Raw genomic sequence first — 20,644 nt, forward strand, 5'->3', positions numbered from 1 at the left:
CATCCATAAAGTATAGACTTGGTACTCCAAATTAATTTACAGTCTAAAAATTTACTTTAAATGTTTTTAATTTACTGCAGAATTTACAGTGTGGAATCTGAAGTGAATATGAAGTTAAATTACTATTTGTACATACAAGATGAACATAGTTCTCTCATTGGAAAAGTGCAGAAGGGCCAAAACTGTGGTTCCTATAATAATCACATGATCATTATAGACTAGCTGATTAGACTCCCATCTAAACAATGTCAAACATAACTGTAAAAATAAATTGTCAGGGTTAAATTTGTTGTCTCTGTGGATCATCTCCACATCATAAAAGCTGTAGAAAGGGTGTATTTTTTCTTCTTCTAATAACTTTGAATACTGGAGTTGAGGGCATGGCTGTCTTCGGTGGCCTCACCTCCCGAATTCAATCAATACACATTTCCACTGTGCATGCTGTTGCTGCCTTTTGAAGCATTTTAATGACAAATAATGTGGCTTAGTGCATAGACCAGACAGTTTATCTTAGATGTACTTCATGATAATACAGTATTTATTAATGGATGCAGGTTGTTGACAACTTTGAAAATTCCTAACCTGAGGTGCGTCAATATATAGACATGATGTAGCATAAGATTAAAATCAGTAATTATATTTGAGTTTTTGCTGAATACTAACCATTTCAACACTTTTTTTTTTCACACAGGACCAGCAGAGCAGAATGACAATATGGAAATGAAAAGTCCTACAGTGGCAGAAAGTGATGGGAACAATACTCAAGATACTACCAATGCTCTGATGGTAAAACACCGTGCAGAGTCAAAACCATGTCTTGTGACTGAAATCTCATCTCCTCCTTGCTCCTCTGGTGCCAAACTAATATCCACAAAGTCTTTAGGATTTAAATTTTTTTAGTTTGTAGACAAAACAGTTTTAATCAGGATTCAATCAAGGTTATTGAAATGAACTGCTTTATTTTAATTTTAGTTAACTACATCAAAATCAAGACTAAAACTAATGTCTTATCTCAGCATTTTCAAACAATAAAAATAAAACATAACTAAATAAACCTGCAATGGAAATTAATTAAATCTAAACTGAATTGAAAACAAAAATTAAAGCTAAACAATCAAAGTGTTTGTTACTGTGAATACAATCAAATACTTGAAAAGTGAAAAGTGAAAGATTTAGGTGCCTCTTCGACCTGGTCATGATGTCCTCCTGAAGTTCAAGCATCAGATTGAGGAGGACAGCTGATTTAAGTGAATTTGAATGCTCCATGGTTGTTGTGCCAGAAGGGATGATCTACTGGGATTTTTCACCCACATCCACAGGGTTTAAAAAGAAAAAGAGAAGGGTAGTTCTCTGGGTGAAACTGTTGATTTTAGATGTCAAGCCAAACTTGAGCTGATAAAGGAGTAAATGTAGCATCCCCGGTTGAAAAGATGGTCTCTCAAACTGATGGTTCACAATCCTTTTATTAAACAGCCGTGTATGTGAACACACCATAAGAGCTACAACATACAGAATAAAAGACTATTAGTAAATCAAACAGTGTGTTACCTTAAACCTTTTGAGTTATTCATTAATCACAAATTAATTATCTTTAACTTGCATAACATACAACAGTGAAAGACATTTGCATATAACAGTGAAATCGTTGCATCGCTGCCTAAACCTGACGAGGTATGTTAGCACCCTCTAGTGGGTGAAAACTTAGCCTTTATGCTTAGTAGCGGTCAGCAGCTATATGCTCCGTAAAACAACAAAGTACATATCCACAGGACAAACTTTGTTACAAACCTTGTTCCCTCATCAACCAGGTGCTAAGGAACTGCTTACAACTCAGGATTGCACCTTAATAGCCATTTTCTCATATTCCCGTCCATTAACCATTGAGCACACTGTAACCACAGAGAGTTAACCATTAATGGTTAACTCTCTGTGCATTAAAACTAGTGATGTGCGAATCATGAACGAATCGTTCAATACTCGAGAATCACTTTACTGACTCATGAATCATGATTCACAAGCCCAACTGACTCATCCCTGTTGCTGTTAGCAGCAATGTATCTAGCTTATAATTAAAATTGTGGAGAAAAACACAACATCCAGTATCTTAACAAATGAATTTCTGCTCTGAACTGGAAGAAAAAACCCTGAGTAGAAGCTCACATCAAGCTCCTTGGTTCACAGTAGCACCGCTCTGCTAACATGCTAACAGCACATTTGAGCTACTAACCCCCTCCCTCCTGTGCTGAATCATAGACTGAACGAATCACTCACTCACTCACTCACTCACCCCCTCCCTCCTGGCTCACAGCTTCTTCTTCTTCTTGGTTGGCAACCAATGTTAAGGCGCATTACCACCCCCTGGCTCACAGCTCAGTGGACATTTAGATGAGAAAATATATATTTGACACATTTAAGGAAAATACTTATAAAATAAAAATAAACAAAATAAATGTTTATTAAGCAATTTTGATAGGGAATTACTTAATTTTTAAAAATGTTTTTGCTCTTTTTTTGCTCTATAAAATAGTTGTTTTCTTTTAGAATCACTCAGCAGTAGGATTTACATGAAAAGAGAAACAAATTAAGTTTGAGTGAAAATGTAAATTTTTGGCACTCTCTGGTCAACTGACTCAGTGAATCAAATGACTCAAAAAGGCCGATTCACTTTGGTGAGTGACTCATTAAAACTCGATTCCGTAAAAAGAATCAAATTTACCATCACTAATTAAAACTCGCGCTTCTGCTATATAGGCTGTATCCCAATTCAGGGTCTGCAGCCTTAAAGTACGCAGCCTTAACGGTCCTCAAGGGTCGCGTACTCAAAGACCGCTAAGGCCGGAAGTGCGAGGGTTGTGAAATGAGACGGTCTAGCCTCCGTCACGCTGCCCAGGTTGCCTAGAAACCATGATACTAACAGCTGGAAACGTTTCATACAGCTTTGTTTGACAGAAATGAAGGAGAAAATCATTTGTTCATTTGTTTGTTTCTACATGAGCTTGAACGGCGTGTATTTTAAAGTAAAGGCTTTAAAACCAAGTTAGTACAAACGTCACTAATGTCACATAACTTTGCCGACATGTGGCCAACAGTAATGTTTTAATGTTCTTCGTTATTAAACATTTGCACATAAATAAGAGACATAATATTCAGTACTTACTTAAAGTTCACTCTTCGGGCGCCCCTCATCCGCCGTTTTTTTTTTTCGGCAAAATTATCCACACCCACCGCCGCGCTATGTATTCTGGGATATGTTGGGCCACGAAGTCTACACCACCACGTCCTTAAAATTCAGGGAAATGAAGGACCCATTTGAGGGCCGCATTTCGAGCAGCCTTCGAATTGGGACAGCCTTCGTCGCGTCGCTGTGACATAATCGGCCTTAAAATGCGGCCTTTAAGGCTGCAGACCCTGAATTGGGATACAGCCATAGTTTACACCACTTAATTTACAGCACCTTGTCGCTCTGTGACTTTCAAAATAAAAGCATCCGCTCCAACAATATAATAGTCACTCATAACTTTACACACTAACAGTAACTCAAACAACCACTAATTACAGCAACTAGTACCAGCTGAATCCCATTTGAACACCACAGCCTACCTGAGTATTGTTGCTGACCTTGTTCATCCCTTCATTACCACAGCTTACCCAACTTCTCATTGCTGCTGCCAGCAGGGTAACACATCATGTCACTAGGTTCAGATCATCTCAAACCTGTTTCTTAAATATCACAGTGCATTCACTGTTCTCACATGGCCTCCACAGTCATCAGATTGAATGCCTTTGTGACGTGCTTGAATGGGTTTCATAGGTCGACAAATCTTCAGCAACTTTGTGAATACCAAAATCTCTGAGCAATGTTCCCAGAACCTCATTGAATCTAAGCCACAAAGAATTAAACAGCTGACGTCAGAAGTGGGTTCAAGTTGGTACCACCAAGCTGCACATAATAAAGTGGCCGGGGAGTGTTTATGTCTACAAACTGCAGTGAAACTCTAATTGGTGTTCTAGCTATAACCTCCATCCATCCATCGTCATCCGCTTTGTCCGGGGTCGGGTCGCGGGGGCAGCAGCCTAAGCAAAGAGGCCCAGACCTCCCTCTCCCCAGCCACCTCCTCCAGCTTGTCCGGGGGAATACCAAGGCGTTCCCAGGCCAGCCGAGAGATATAATCTCTCCAGCGTGTCCTGGGTCTGCCCCGGGGCCTCCTCCCGGTGGGACATGCCTGGAACACCTCACCCAGGAGGCGCCCAGGGGGCATCCTTGTCAGATGCCCGAACCACCTCAGCTGGCTCCTTTCGATGTGGAGCAGCAGCTGCTCTACTCTGAGCCCCTCCCGGATGGCCGAACTTCTCACCCTATCTCTAAGGGAGAGGCCAGCCACCCTTCGGATGAAGCTCATTTCTGCCGCTTGTATCCGCGATCTCGTTCTTTCGGTCACTACCCACAGCTCGTGGCCATAGGTGAGGGTAGGGACGTAGATCGACCGGTAAATTGAGAGCTTCGCTTTTACACTCAGCTCCCTCTTCACCACGACGGACCGGTGCAACGTCCGCATTACTGCAGCTGCAGCCCCAATCCGTCTGTCGATCTCCGGCTCCCTTCTCCCATCACTCGCGAACAAGACCCCGAGATACTTAAACTCCTCCACTTGGGGCAGGAACTCATCCCCGACCCGGAGTGGGCACTCCACCCTTTTCCGGCTGAGAACCATGGCCTCAGATTTGGAGGTGCTGATCCTCATTCCTGCTGCTTCACACTCGGCTGCGAACCGTTCCAGTGCGAGCTGGAGGCCTTCACCCGATGAAGCCAACAGAACCACATCATCTGCAAAAATCAGAGATGAGATTCTGAGGCCACCAAAGCGAAAGCCCTCCGCCACTTGGCTGCGCCTAGAAATCCTGTCCATAAAAATTATGAACAGAACCGGAGACAAAGGGCAGCCCTGGCGAAGCCCATCACCCACCGGGAACGAGTCCGACTTATTGCCGGCAATGCGAACCAAGCTCTTGCAACGGTTGTATAGGGATCGAATGGCTATAACCTCAATCTGATATTTTATTTCTTTTTTCTATCCTTTTTTTTCTACTTGAGAAAATAACACTGATAAGCTCTATTTACCAAGCTGTGGCCAAATCATCATATAAATTAGTTTAGCCATATAGTCACAGGTTTTATCCAAGCTGATTCGGGAGATGATGCATGAAAGCCACAAGGTGGTGGTATAGGAAAGCTTCTAAAGCTTGCTGTGTTTCTGTTGTATTGCTGAATACTAAAGCTTTACATGTTTGGGTGCTACCAAATGTAACCACTGTGAATGCAACATTTTACTGCATATATCTTTTTATTTGTCTGTTTCCTTTCTCATTTTGAAGTTGTATTGAAGTCTAGATTTGTTTAAACTGTATGAAGTGAACTAAACATACATACAGTGTTATGCTTCCCTCTTCAAACCACAAACTCATGAAATTTGTTTTCTCACACGAAGGCATGAACCACTGGTCTTAAGGCTCAGTGCTGTTTAAACCATCCGGCATTTCCTGTAGCCTTATGATCCTTGTTTTCTATATGTTGGGGTTTTTGATGACTAATATCAAATCCTGTTACGTATGCTGTATTGGTTATCTTTCTGACAGTTCTCTGCTGTATGCATGTCTGTGAATACATGTTTACATTTCAGTTACTTTCTACTCTTCCCTCCAGGCAGAGACAGAAAATGTCCATCAAACTGTAGCTCGCCGTTATAGCAATCAGTTAATTTATCAATTATTTGCATTTTGTTTTAAAAAGCAAAATTTCATGGTCTGGTAAACATGCAATGCCCACTCCCTATACAAAGAACAATCAATTAAAATCTAAGAATCTTATTATTTCATAATTGCCATTATTGTATATCTACATTTAAATTATTTTCCTGTTTCATTGCATTTACCATGGCAAGCCTTTTAAAAACCACAATTCAAAACTAAAACTGATAAATGGATGTTAGAATGTGGGTATTTGTTACTTCTAGACCCAGTTTAATCCATTTCAGTCTAAAGGCTGTGTGGAAAACTGCTTACTGTGTATTTAGAACATGTAGAAAAACATATTTAATAGCTGCACCCAGGATTCAGTTTGTTTACCAAAGTACAATTGTAATTTAATAAAGTGCAGCTGTACCTTATTAAAGAAAAAGAGTTAATCTACTTGCTTCTTTCAAATCTAGGTTGCACCGTATATCAATAACTTAATGAATATGCAGTACCTGCTTCCAATGGACTAGCAACATAAAGATGTTCAGATCAACTTATTTTAATCTACATTGAACAGTAAATACACAAATGTTTACAGTTACACACTTTATAGTAGGATAGTTTAATTAAATTTTTTAATTTCAGTTTTCTTTGACTTCGAAGTATTGCATACTATTGGATGGTGCATTTTATCATTTTTTTCATATGACTAGAGCAGAAATGGCTGAAATCTTTGTCTGCAAAATGTGAAATTTTAAGATTTATTAATGGAATGTGTTGTGTTCAACGGGTATCTGATCTGTATCTGATAAAATAAAATGTTTTGTAAAACCCTTTCATGTGATATGTTATTAGTCTATATAGTTTCTTGACATTTTTTTCAAGGTCAACTTTGACCTTGGGCACTAACAATGACAGTCAAGGTATTCGTGTCATTGTCTGCGACCAAGATGTAAACATATGACTCCACTTAGCACAAACTACTTCCTAGTTTCACTCCCTATGACAGGAAGTGCAAATGGTGGAATAAAATATCTTTCAGTTTTATTAAGTGACACTATTGTGCAGTGACATTAGCTTATTGGCAAATTCAACAGTAAAGTAAATATTTCAGAGTATGCAGGCTAAACAGAGTAAACATCATAGTCATGCAAGCATGCCATTCACTATGTGAACAATGTTATACTTGTTATATTTTAAGCTGAGGAATTTTTTTAAAACAATAAATGTTGTCTTGATGCATTTATTCATCCAGGTAGGCAAATCCCAAAATGTTGATTCTGTTCATCTGGACGTTTCGTCACTCATCCAAGTTCTTCAGTCTCACCTGACTGCAGGTCAATCTTATAAACAGTACATTTGCACTATGACTGAAACTAGCACCACTGAAGGAACAATAGGCTGGGAGGTCAGTTCTTTGATCATTAATATGTAAATTGTCATGACTGTTGATCAGCAACTATTGATCAAATCCCGTTGATCATAGATCAAAGACCACTGATCAATGGCGATGAGTACCATTCACAGAGAGTGGAATGGCTGCATTTACATGAAAATCAAGGAGGGGGCCTAAGGGTACATCTTTCACCATGTTACAATGCTGTGATTGCAGCTATTCCCCAACTCTCTGTGAATGGTACTCATGGCCATTGGTGAATAACTTTACTTAAAGTTACTTAAAATAAATCTTTACTAGAATCATGTTCACTGTAAATTGATATAAATTGATATATGGGCATTTTTACATCAAGTGCTAATTTAAAGTCCTCTGTGAATTGCTACGTTATCCTGGTGGAGAGGGTTTGTGTTTCCCAGGAATTCTAGGGACTATGTTGTCAGGGGGACTTTAGCCCTTGGTTGTCATGGTCCTGGGTCTTTGACCCAGGTTTTTGAGTTTGTTAAACTTGTTGTGTTAAATATACAGCAAGTTCATACAACATTTACATTTTTAGTCAGTCAGATACTAGGTTTTTAGGAGAAACTGTATGTGTGTGTGCGCGCTTGGATTCTGATTTTTAGAGAGCCTCTGAATTTTTGTTACTTAAGTTTCTAGTTCTTAGTTCCTTGTTTTTTAGTCTTTTTCTTGTATCTTTTCCTGCATTCTCTATCAGTGTTGTATCAATATTTATTTGTATTTCTATTTCCCCAGTTGTGGCTCTTTGTCTCTGACTCTCTCACCCTCATTCTGTGTCTTCTTAGTGTTGTCTGTCTCCTTCCTTCCCTTCCCTGTATTTTGTAAGTCTGCGTCTTAATGTGTGTTGAATGAACAATGGTCTTTCATCAGTTGGATTTGATCAGTGGTTGTTGATCAATAGTCACGACAATTTACATGATCAAGGAAATTACCTCATAGTCCATTGTTCATTCTGTGGTGCTAGTTTCAGTTATCGTCCAAAGTACTCTTTATAAGATTGGGGAAACATGCAGTCAGCTGACGTCCAGATGAACAGAATCAACTTTTTAAGAAGGATAAATGTTGAGATACTTAATTGCAATGTTCCTGGTGTGAATATAAAAGCTAGCACATGACCAGGTTCAGTATGAAAAACGTTCCAGTTCATCTTTTCTTTGGTATTCCCAGCAGGGCTCATCATGGCTGCAACTCACAAGCGTTCCTTTTAGTTTTGCCTGCAGGAAAAGTCAAGGAAAGATCTCTTTAAGAGGAGCCACGAGTGACATTAAAAACTATTTTCTCTTCTGAAATTTAAATTGGGATCGGATTCCAAATACAATAAAGACGAGGCATACGCATAAGCAAACAGTATCGGTGCATTTAGAAAATAACTTAAAAATTCATAAAATCAAGAAGGGTCTCACTTCTTTTTCAATGATACATAGGCTGTACATTAAAAAACAAAAAATAAAACAGGGAACAACAGGGAACAGCCAGAGGAAAAAGAAGAAGAAGATACTGTATTCTTTTAGGTTTCAGGTGTCTGGGTGTTCTTACCTTGAGCCCACTTCCGGTAGATGTAGATACACAGTACAAGAACACAGTTGTAGAGGATGAAGAGAAGGACACTAGAAATCACTCTGGCCCAGGGTATGATAGGAGGAGGAGGAGGCAGGGTGGTAGGATTTAATTTCTTGAATTCCACTGTGTGAGAAACAAACTGGACATTCAATCATTTGGTTTTACACAAGTACTGGTGATCCAGATGATAATTTAGAAAATAAAATTCAATTTATGGTATTTTAAAAAAAAAATATTCATTTAGGTTTAGTATAACTTTTGGCTTTCACAGTTTTTCTTGCCCATGTATGAAATAATACTTTTATTGATATACAGAGACAGAAACTGAGGACCTCCCTTGTGTGAACTTGGCTCCCAAAAAATACAAATGTAGAAAAATGTATAAATATTAAAGTCATTCCTAAAAGTGACTCCTAACTTTCATGTGTCTTCTACACAATTGGTAGGATTTTTTTTTCTTTTTTCATTTGTGTGTCAGGCTATGAATCCACTTTAAGAGTTTCATCAAAATAAATACATTTGACAAAGAAATAGATGCGTTTTTCTTAACTTCCTAGTTTTAATGCCTGTCCTACCAACATCGTGCCAGTGCCGGTTCCTAATCTGGAACAGTTTCCATGTATTTACAACACTTTTGGCAAACCAGATCTGGGCCACCAAAGGGCCATCATTCTTTGGGGTATGTGGGCCATGTGTAAGCACATTGTGTGGGCCAGGTCTGGGCCATAGCAATTTTGCTATGGGAACTTTTGCTTCATAACAGCTCGTTCTCAAAAGCTATCAAGGTAGAACAAACTGGGGACTACTTGAGTGAAAAAGATAAAGCATAAACAGAACTACTCTACAAAGGAACAAACACATCATGTCACCTCTTACTGCGAGGAGGCTCTGCCTTGACTCTCCTTTTGATGGGTGTTTACACTTATAGAAGCCTTCGTCAGATTTTGACAGAGCTGAAAAGGTCATCGTCCCTGCATCACCTGTCCCTATGAAAACACCATCTTTGTAGAATGCAGCTGAAAAATCTGACTTTGAAATGTCCTCATCTTCTCCCATGTAGGAGCAGCGAATTGTCACTTGGTTGCCCTCCATCACTGGATCTATGGGGCTTTCCAAGATCACACCATGAGCTGGAAAATAAAACAATAAACAGCAGTGCAAATATTGATTACTTTTTCATGTCTAGTTGAGTTTAATAAAATATATCAGAAATAATTATTAACCTATCAATTATAAAACATACAGTCATGACATTACCAATCACTGTGATTGTTATGGTTTTGCTGGACTCCTTTTTAGATTCACACCAGTACACTCCAGTATCTTTCGGGTAGGCATCCTCGATGATGCAGGACGACTCGCTCGGTGTTCCCCAGCCAAACGTGCACTCCTCAATCTTTGAGCCAGTGTTTCTCTTCACTGTCCAGCCAGTAGAGTTTGCCACACACTTCAGTTCAATTTTGTCATACTGGAAGAACTGCAGTCTGTTGGGGGTGATGCTGAGTGTGGCTGCAGAGAGGGAGAGATACAGGAATTGAAAGAATATATTTTAATGATTACATCAAAATTTAACAAAGCGTTCCTTTTCACCAGAAAAGAAAAAAAAGTTATATTGGGGATGGGAGGACCACTGGGGGTAAGGTCACTAAGGCTGTCAAACAACTCTTTAGTGGCTTGGTCATTGGGGTGGATGAAATTTGTCCTGAGTTCCTAAAGGCTTTCAATGTTATAGGGCTGTCCTGTCTGTCTGCAACATTGCATGGAGATCTGGGGTGGTGGCTCTGTACTGGCAGACTGGGGTAATGGTTTACTTATTTAAGAAGAAAGACCGAGGGTTTGCTCAACTGTAGGGACATCTAACTCATTAGCTAATGCCAGGGTGTGGAAGAGGAGAGTCTGTCCTTTAGTCAAACCTGGGATTCAGCAGGAGCAATATGACTTTTGCCCTGTCTGCAGAACTCTTTATCCTCTCCAGGATATTCGAGGGTGCATGTGTGTTTGCATACCCAGTTGCACATTCAATTTTGTCCCTTGGAGTATCCTGTGGGGGATATTTTCTTGCTATGCTTCTCTCATTACTGTACAACTGTAGCGAGAGAGGCATAGCAAGAAAGGTCCAGACACATCCAAGACATGCTGGACAGATTTTTATCTGACATTCTTTTCTCGCAGCTTATCTGGGGAAACATAAAAGTATTTGCAGGCCAGGAGAGAGATATAACATCTACAGCTCCAGGCGTTTGCTTTCGTTTACTTCTTCTGGTGGCAGAAACTTTGACCGTAAAATCATCCATAAGGGTTCCTTTGAGATCACAGCTCAATTGAGAAGTCAATTTGTCATAAACTTTGACTTATTCCCAGTCAAACAACCACTATCTCTTAAGTGGTGTGAAATCAATGTCTGACTAAAGAAAGAACTAGGTAGAGGGCATATTAGAAATAAATGTCTAGTTGCTGTGTTGATAGACAAGATATACTGGTTAAATTAATTTATCTATTACAGCCATCTGCATTTACTAAACCAGATTTTTTCTTCTCCTCCCCAAATGCACTTTGGCCTACAATATACTCCAATATAGGAAAGGCTGAGCAGTTGTTATGAGTATGTACAGAACATAACTGCAACTACATTTTCACTTTTCCTTGATCTCAGTGAAAGATTGAAAGAGAGAATCACAGCACTCAGGGAATCAGACTGTACATGTAGGTGCCTAAATAATGTGTTTGCAAATTTTGTTGAGATGTTGCTCTATTGTGGAGAAAAACCCTCTGCCTGATGTATTTGTTTCTAACTGTGACCATTCCTGTCACTCCCAATCTTCACCATCAAATATCTGCAGCTCTGCCTCCTGTCTTTTTGTCAGCACTACCATCCCCCCAAACACAAACCACAGCAGATCTCACTTCCATCTTGTGAACCTTCCTTTTCACTCTTGCTTCTATCCTTCTGTCACAAATCAACTCTGACACTCATCTCCAACCTGCCTGCACTCTCTTCTTCACCTCACCTGTGCACGTCTGTTTCTTTGGATAGTTGACCACAGATATTTAAACTAATCGAAACTACCTCTACTTGCAGCTTCACTGGTACACCTTTCTCCCTCCCATTCACGTTTTCTGTTTTGTTTTTACTTACTTTCATTCCTCGTCTCTCCAGAGCATCCATCCACATCTCCAAGTTCCCTTTACACTTCTTCCTTTCTCTCACTACACACGACAATATCAACTGCAAACATCATAGTTCACAGAGACTCCACCCTGACCTCATCTTGTATTCTGTCCTTCACCATCACATTTTCACACAAAAGGGACTCAGAAGTGACCCCTGAAAATTGCATGTCAATATTCACTCCAACCTAAACCTAGTTGTGACCAAATTTTAATTTTTTATTATTTTATTTCATTAAAACATTGTAGGACCAAGTTAATCACTGAAAGCTACAAACAAAATTATTATTAAAAGAAACCTGAAATCTGAGACAAAAGAGGGAAAATATTTTTTAAAGCATTAAATTACTCACAGAGCATGAAGACAAGTGATGTGGCCTCCATCCTGCACATGTGTCATTTGCATCTACAGTTCAACATGTAGTCTACCACATCCTGTCCTAACACAGGAAACTATGTAAGCCTCTACTCAGTAACTTTAAACAAAACAAACAAGAAAAAAAAACATTTATTTGCAAAATTTGAATTTAGATTTTAAGCTAGATTGAGTTCTAAATGGTTCATTTGAAACCTTTTAAAGGTGCCTAAATTCATTCATCATTTATGTGTTTACTAAATGTAACATCAAGAATGTGTTATAGTTTGTTGACCTAATCAGTTCTTAGTGAATGCATCCAAATCAATTTTTGTGCTTAAAGAAATTAAGCAATGGCTTGATCAGACAATCCAGTCTTGAACAAAAAAGAAGAGAAAAAAAACCTGGCTTCTGAGAAACAGGATATGAAACAGCTACAGACTAATGTTAAAATGCCACCCACAAACCCAGAGCAAACCCACACTCTTCCCTTGCATGCAAGACTCCATGGTAACCACTGGGGAGTTTATGGGAAATGATGGCATAAATACAAAAATAAATGAATATTCCAGAAAGGTTGTGCTTCCGTACAGACTTTGCATAGTGTATCACTGTCCATATTTATAAATTAAAACGTATATATTGAAGAAACCAAACTTCTATTGAGAATAGATGTGAATGTTACTGAATGTATTTGGCATTATGTTTAGCAAGAACTTAACATGTGATCACATATCGCCACCTAAGGAACTGTAAGACCACACACATTGTGCTAGTAAAACACAATTGATGCTGACAAATACTGACCAAAGCAATATAAAAAAGGAACAAAGTTTTGGATCCATCTCCTAATTATTATTATTTTTTAAAATTACAAAATTATAAACAAAAAACTCAAGAGAAAGCACGTGATAGGGTGCCAAGAGAGGAACTGTGATACTGCATGAGGAAGTCAGGAATGACAAGGAAGTACACTGAAAAAAAGGGATTGGCCATCTCTTGGTTTTATGTAAGCATCTTCCATGTATTTAACACAAGTGCCTCATGCTTTAAAGTTAAGTGTAACTATATACACTGTAAAAAAAATCCGTAAAAATACAGTACAATCTACTGTATAAACGTGAAGGAATTTTCCGTATTAGTCATTTACAGGTATTTTTCTGTATTTCTCAACTACTGCAATGCATTGTGGGAAAAAGAACCTGAAAAGGAGGGAAAAGTAAGCGCAAGAGCAGCCATTAGGCTTCTTTCAGGCTTCATCTGGATTTTGGATTCTGAAGTTGGAGAAACTGCCTTCAAATTTCTGTGGTAAGTATTAAAACTCATGTTTCGTTTTATTAAAATAATGTTTTTTCAAAAGACTCCGTGTTTTTATTTAGAAAGAATTGTTAATTTATTTGTTAACTGGTTTCGGCTGTCTCCAGACAAGTCAGGAATATTTTGCTGACTCATTTTTTAAAATAATTGTTATTTAGGTTTAACATGACTTAAGCTTTATTTTAATTAATGTTAAAATAATTTTTACTGTGATACCACCAGTTTTGCCCTTCAGTGGCTGAACCAGTTTTCATAAATATTATAGTTAGCTGTCTGTGTCTCTCTGGGTATTACACAGCTGTGACTGCTAACTAGCTAATTAGCGAAAGTCAGCGATGTGGATAACTGGGAAAGTGAGAACTTCATGGTTCTAGAAATTATTCTAGGACTCTAATAAGTACTGTATCAATACCTGTGTTTTACAGTTGGCTCTACTGTACACTTTAAAGGGTTTCAGGCAAAGTTACACTAACCCTAGTTTAAGCCTCAGACCTTCCTGGCTGACGCTAGCAAATGCTAATGTTAGCCTCTGATTTGGGCTGCTAAAGTAAAGACTTTTAGCTAGCTGACCAGCATAGATTATTTCGGTGGTTAACAGACTGTAGTGGTAAAATTATTGAAAGTATAGTTTCACCTCAGCACATTTACAATTACAGTATGTCTATTTTGTAGCACATAGAAATGTTTAGTTAATATTTACAGACAGACACATTTTCCCTGTAACTGTGTTTTTACTCCAACATTTGTTGAAAATGTAATTTATGAAATGCTGAGCAGCATTTCTTGTATGTGGAATATTTTTGTCACCCCACTGTGCTAATGTGATTAAATACTAAAAATTATTACTAAAAAAATGCAATAATAAATCAATAATAACTATTTCTTGATTGAACTATAATGTAAGCGCAGTGCTGGTGTGCAGGGGCTTTATATGCCTTGTCTACATCAAGCTTTTAGCCAAATATAAGCAGAGATATTTATATCTTTCTTAAAAATCCAGATCCTTACAGATTATTTGAGAAATGGATCAACAGCTATCACTACTTGAAGCACTTTAAGTCCTGCAGTGGAAAAATATCCCTTATTTCACCTTTGATCACACACTTTGGTTTTCCAGTGCAGAGCAATGGCCAAGAAAAGGAAAGACTTCCCCGAGTGGAAAAAAAAGATGAAGATACAAGCTGGTGATGATCCAGAGCAGCTGGTCTCAGGAAATGAAGAAAAACCCTGATCACCTTCTCTACAAACACAAGGTGAGTTTAATGTTGTGGTTGATTTAGTTTTTCAAGGTATGTATGTTACTTTAATTATAAACTGCTTTTGTTGCAACAGAATGGTGTTATGTGTATGCAACTCTACGTGAATTATAATCCTTTGTAGGGCTGCGTGATATGACCAAAATCTCATATCCCAATATAAGACGTATCTCTCCTGATAACGATATATATCACAAAATAGTGCATTTTCTGTAAATTCTGTGATTCTCGGGCAACTCGACTTATGTGAAATGTTTTCAGTTGGGCGTCGTGTACCAGGAGTCGAGTGTTTTGACCGATGCGTGAAACTATACATTTTTAGACATGAGTTTAAATGGCCGCCATTTTCTTTCTGAGTATTTATTAGACGGCGTGCTGCAAGGAAAAGCCTGTTCTAACGTTTGAGTCTAAGGATTATTTTGAGCACCTGACGACTCTTTTTTGCTTTTCATTCGTAAACTCTCTCGAAACTCTTTCATGTGATTCTTGTGTAGGTGGTTAAAGAGGTTTGTCGTGTTTGAGTGGTGGTGGGGACCAGTTTGTGGCATAATTTGCATAGTACAGTTTTCTGGGGCGTGTCAGACTTTTCATAACCAAACCATGTCCATGCTACAGAGGTAGCCCCTCATTTAACAATAAGGTCCTCGATTTCTTTTGACTGGTCCTTCTGGTTCTGCCTCATCCTTGCTGGCCATGCTGGTATTCTCTGTGCCTTCATCTGCGTGGTGACTGTAAGCGCCATTTATAGTTACTTGATGTTTTTATTTGAGGTCATTTGTTTGATGCATATTCTGAAATTTTATGTTTGAGAATAATGTATATCATTTCAGTTTAGTTTGAAAAGTCTCAACAGAAACTTGAGCTTTATTGTGAAAGGTTTATGTGGAAAATAAACAAGCGGACGGCGGAGCCACACGATGGTTTTATCCTCATTGTTGGTAACGAAAGTACGCGTTAAAAACAGTCACTTGTCCGTCCATAGTGTGGTTATTTTAAGTATAAGAGAAGGAGAGAACTTTAAGAAATAATATAGCAACTACAGTGACCATCAAAACCATGAAAAAAATATTGCCGTAAACAGTTTATTTTGCAACACCACAAAACAAAGAATAGTGTATAATATGAAACGATAGACATTTTTATATCGTAATCTGATATATATCGTCATATCGCACAGCCCTAATCCTTTTTTTGTTTATGTTGTTTATGCTCTAGGTAAAAAAAAATTATAAAAATACAAACTTTTTAAAAATGTCTTGTTGTTTCTCTTTTTTTCCTCAGAATAAATTGCGACTAGTCTCAATGGCTGACACGGAGGAGCAACACAGCGACACGTTAACTCCGACTGCTGCAGTTCCTGTATGAACTGAGCAACTCTTAAAATCCAAGGAAAAGCTGAGTGTATTTTACTTAAAGCTCAGATGGACCTTGATGTACTAACATGCAGGCTGCATTCAGGACTTTGTCACACTGTTATATGAAGAGCGGTAACAAGACTTTGTAGTAATTTGTCTTACTATTGTCTTATTTGTTGTGATTTAGGGTCTGTGCGCACAAGCAGAGGTTTTTGTTTGTAACTGTAACCTCGTTTTCAGAGCCTTGTCTAACATTTAATGGTCCTGAAATATGTCAGACTTTTTCCTCTACTTAACCAGCTTAGAGAATTTGAACACCGTGGAGAAAAAGGTGTGCATTAAGGATTTTGAACTATGATGTTTAAGTGTTGTCACTGCTGAGGATTCGTGGACACAGATCCTTATTCACTATGCTGCTGTTTACAGTTTAACTTTTCATCAGAACAAGCACTTCTAATTATACTTTGCTCCTCACTGACAAAACAAGTCCCGTAAATACACTTTTATCTTTAAGTTTGGGACAGTAATCTGTCTTAATTTATTATGTGTTGTAGTTATCATATGGGGAAAAGTCCTGTGGTTATCCATCAGTCCTGTTCGAATAAACCCAAAGTTCAGGAACATCTTCTTTAGATCTGTTCAGTTGTATTCATGTGGCACCACTTAAACAGTCAACAAATTTTGACTCAAGTATGTTATATTGTAAGGTAAAGAGCCCAAAGAGTTAATCTCAGACAAATGTTCACGCAAATGTGAATTACATTCACTTCATTAATGAAGTGAATGCAATTCAGTAATCAAAGGTGTTTGGCTATAACTGACTACATGTGTATACTGTATCATAAGTGGACAGAGATGGATGTAAACCACACCTTAACCATTTGGCTGAGGCAAAACTACCACAAGGCAGTGATTCTAACTAAAAGGTACTCTGGATATTATTAAATGTGAACATGTCGTTAAATATGACATTTTTTGTTTGTCAGGTGTCCTGTTTGAAGAAAACACTTGGTAGCCACTTGAATGAATGTAAATAAACACATTTACATGAGGGCAACCTGATTTTAAGGAAATAAAAATGCTCAAATTTGAAAGCTTGTGAGTTATTTTGTTCATGTATCAGCTGTTTAGTAGTTTTATGACAAGATGGATGCTGTCATTATATTTAAGTATAGTGTTTGAGTTAAGGAGAATAAAAGAATATTTAACATTAATTGTACCAATGTTGTTGTGTACGAAGCACAAATTAAAGTTTTAATTTATGAATTTTTGAGTACATGGTGTACTAGGTTGTAATTGCATAGAAATGTACGTTTAAGGATATAAAGAACTATATTTAATGAGTTACAGTGAAAAGAAGTGCTTGGAAATAGTAATATAAACAGAAATTTCAATTTTTCTATTAACGGAAAATATCAGTTAATGATACAGAAAATATACTGTGAATAAACGGAATTTTCTGTTTTATAGCTGAAGGAAATGTCCGTAAATAGTACAGAGAGTATACTGTAAATCTACAGAATTTTCCGTTTTATCATTTACAGAAAGGTCCGTCAAACCTCCGTAAAAAAACAGAAAATGTACTGGCAGAAAATTACCAGGACATTTTCTGTTTTTCTACGGAATATTTTTTTACAGTGTAGTGTAGAAACTACATAATATGCAGAGCGGGTAGATTAAATTGTTCATATCATAGTCGAGTAAAGTCCAGGACAAACTGTGTTCCTTCTCAGCTCAATACGAAACGCGCAATATTTTTCTCTGAATGCGGGATGATTCCATTTGTACGGGACGGTTGGCAACTCTACTAACTAACCTTATGAATAAAATAAAGTTCACTATCAGTAACATCATAGCACCCACCCAGCTGTATAGAAACTCCGTCATGCTAGCTAGTAGCAGTACGAGTTATTGTAACTGACAGTAAAAAGTCAGCACAACAAAAATAAACTTCACCTAAACTTGGTTTATATCTGACCCAGATAGACTGCAGGTCATAACTTCTTACCTGAAGTTCATTTCAGGTCTCTCCTCCTGCCTCATCCACCTGCTGGCCTCCACCACTTGCTAATGTTACTGACTCTGAGGAAGCAGTGCCATAGCCACCACCAAATAATTGAGTTATTTTTACACACCGACCAGCATCTGGCCAATCCACCACCTTTCATGGTTTATTAAAAAAAAGAAATCATCGGGCCACCGAGCAAATGCCAGTATGCCCGATGGCCAGACTTTGTCGAACATTATATAATATAAAGACAACATGTAGTATATAAGTGACCAAGCAGTACTGGGGTAAAAGTTATTGAATAGTCTTGAAATAAAATGACAAAATTTTGAAGGATCAAAATATTCCAAGAGCTCAACTTACTTCATCTAAACATGTTTCAATCGGGTTTTATGAACACAAAATGCACAGGTTTATTGAATATGAATAACTTGTGTAAATTTAAGTCAGTTGTTTAAGTTTCTGCCAAAGCAAAACATTTGTGTGCAACCAATGTCCACTATTGAATTAAATAAATCCAACATGGATTTTTTTTGGTATATTTGAGGGTGGTGTAGGCCATGCATGAGGACAGTGAGACAGTGTTAAGGTTAGGTAGGAGTGACAAATGTGTTCAAGGTAAGGGTGGGGTTACGTCCGGGATCATCATTGTTGTTGTGGTGATGGACAGGCTGAGAGGTAAGGTCAGGCAGAAGTCTCCATGGTTTATGGAGAAATAATCTGTAATCTTCCTTCTTCTCCTTCCCCTTATCCCAACCAGTTATAGCAGTTGGCTGCCCTCCTGCAGTCTCGTTCTCCAGGAGGTTTCTTACTCCTAGAAGGAGATTTTTTTCCCCCCACTGCCACAAACTGCTTCCTGCTTGGGTTTTTTTCTGTATTATTGTAGGGTCTTTACCTTACTATATAAAGTGCTTTGAACAACTGTTATTGGGATTTGACACTAGGTAAATTAAGTTGAATTAAACTGAATCAAATAATGAGAGTAGAGAATAGGTGCAAGAGAGCCTGGACAGGTGGGGGTATGCTCTGGAGAGAAGAGGAATAAAAGTCAGTAGAAGCAATACAGAATACATATTATGTGTGTTAATGAGAGGGAGACAGGTGGAAAGGTGAACTTGCAAGGAATACAGGTAGTACTATTCTAATGTATATATTACTGACTTTAATGGTAGAAACTTTCCACTTTGTGTACAGGGAAATGAGGAGGGGATCATTCATGTCCAAAAAAGACTTAAACAATACAGGAGAAAGCATGAATCCAGGAGGGGCAAAGGTTGAGGACAGTGCAGCTCATAATTCTTAGGCTCTGAATCAAAATGATTATGAATGAATAACTGAAATGAAAACAATTAATTAAAATGTTTAAAGTACTTTGTTGTGGATAATCACCTGGACACTCAATTGAGTGTTTTTGATACAGAATACAGTTCAAAAAGGGTCAGATGATTTAGAGTAGGTCTGTTCTGGACAAAAATATATTGAAATAAATAATATATTGATAAATTGAAAATTAAAAGTTAGCCCTGGCATTTTAGCAAGGTGGTGCTGGCAGGAAATGGACCTAAACACAGGACTCAAGACTTAGATATTCAGCATTGATATGCTCTCAAATGCAATATGCCAAAACTCCAGAAACTAGGAAATTCAGAGGAATACGTGGGACATTAAAAAAAAAAATAGCATGACGGTGAGTATGATGAGTTAAGGGCAGAGTGATGTTATATATATTAGAAATTATGCTGCCTTCACTTGAAAAACTATTTTTTTATGTTAATGAAAGTTTTTGCATCACTTTTTTGGCACACCTTGGTGCCAGTTGGTCCGTAACCTTTATAATTTACGGATAAGGAAAATATATATATTGAGCCACGAGTGTGTTAGTGCACTTTGCAAATGCCAGATTAGAAATCCAGCCGTGATACTTCCCTCTCATTAGATTATATTTTCTACAGTGGAGTTAAACTGTGCCAATAGGCGGGGACTTGAAACCAAAAGTTAATCGCAGCATCTCCTTTTTCTTTTCTTTTCTTTCTCTTTCTGTTCACAAATCATGAGCCACAGTTTAGTCTTTTGGTTTTTGATAAGAAGACATGTTATTCTTGTTCTTTTGAATGGATCTAACGGTTTTTGTTTTGCTGTCAGTCTGCAGTCACCAGTTTGTCTTGGAAGCTACACGTGAGTAAATATTTTTTCATCTTTTTATAAAAAACCCCACCAAAGCACTTCATACACGTACATTTTATAAATACATGCCTCATCCAAACCCAAACACACACTTTCTCCGTGCTTAAGTTCTTTCTGTCTAGCGACTTTGTGTTAGAATCTTGCCCAGGAATATTTGGCATACAGGTGCAGGAAAGAATCGAAGCTCTAACCTTCTAATCAGTACATGACCCGCCTTACCTTTTGAGCTACAGCACTTCACACAATAAAACCACACATACTAACACATGTGAAAAGTTACATTTGACTTACATA

The 20,644-nt window shown here is 38.0% G+C and overlaps 1 protein-coding gene and 1 long non-coding RNA gene across 2 annotated transcripts; one reads left to right on the forward strand and one right to left on the reverse strand.

Moving 5' to 3' along the window:
* Window positions 1-6,444: 6,444 nt before the first annotated feature.
* Window positions 6,445-12,257, reverse strand: LOC309701864 (sialoadhesin-like). The gene is made up of 5 exons (XM_082526177.1): window positions 12,229-12,257; window positions 9,965-10,216; window positions 9,577-9,837; window positions 8,684-8,830; window positions 6,445-8,361 (listed from the first exon to the last, which is right to left on the reverse strand). The coding sequence occupies exons 1-5, from the start codon at window positions 12,233-12,235 to the stop codon at window positions 8,324-8,326; spliced, it is 705 nt and encodes a 234-aa protein (XP_082382303.1). The 5' UTR covers window positions 12,236-12,257; the 3' UTR covers window positions 6,445-8,323.
* Window positions 12,258-13,318: 1,061 nt separating this feature from the next.
* LOC309701893 lies at window positions 13,319-17,218 on the forward strand. Its single transcript, XR_014275285.1, has 3 exons — window positions 13,319-13,538; window positions 14,665-14,800; window positions 16,085-17,218. It is a non-coding gene; the product is annotated as an uncharacterized lncRNA (long non-coding RNA).
* Window positions 17,219-20,644: the final 3,426 nt, after the last annotated feature.

The sequence above is a fragment of the Aulonocara stuartgranti genome (assembly GCF_965226115.1).
Source record: "Aulonocara stuartgranti genome assembly, chromosome: 3".
NCBI classification, from domain to species: Eukaryota; Metazoa; Chordata; class Actinopteri; order Cichliformes; family Cichlidae; genus Aulonocara; species Aulonocara stuartgranti.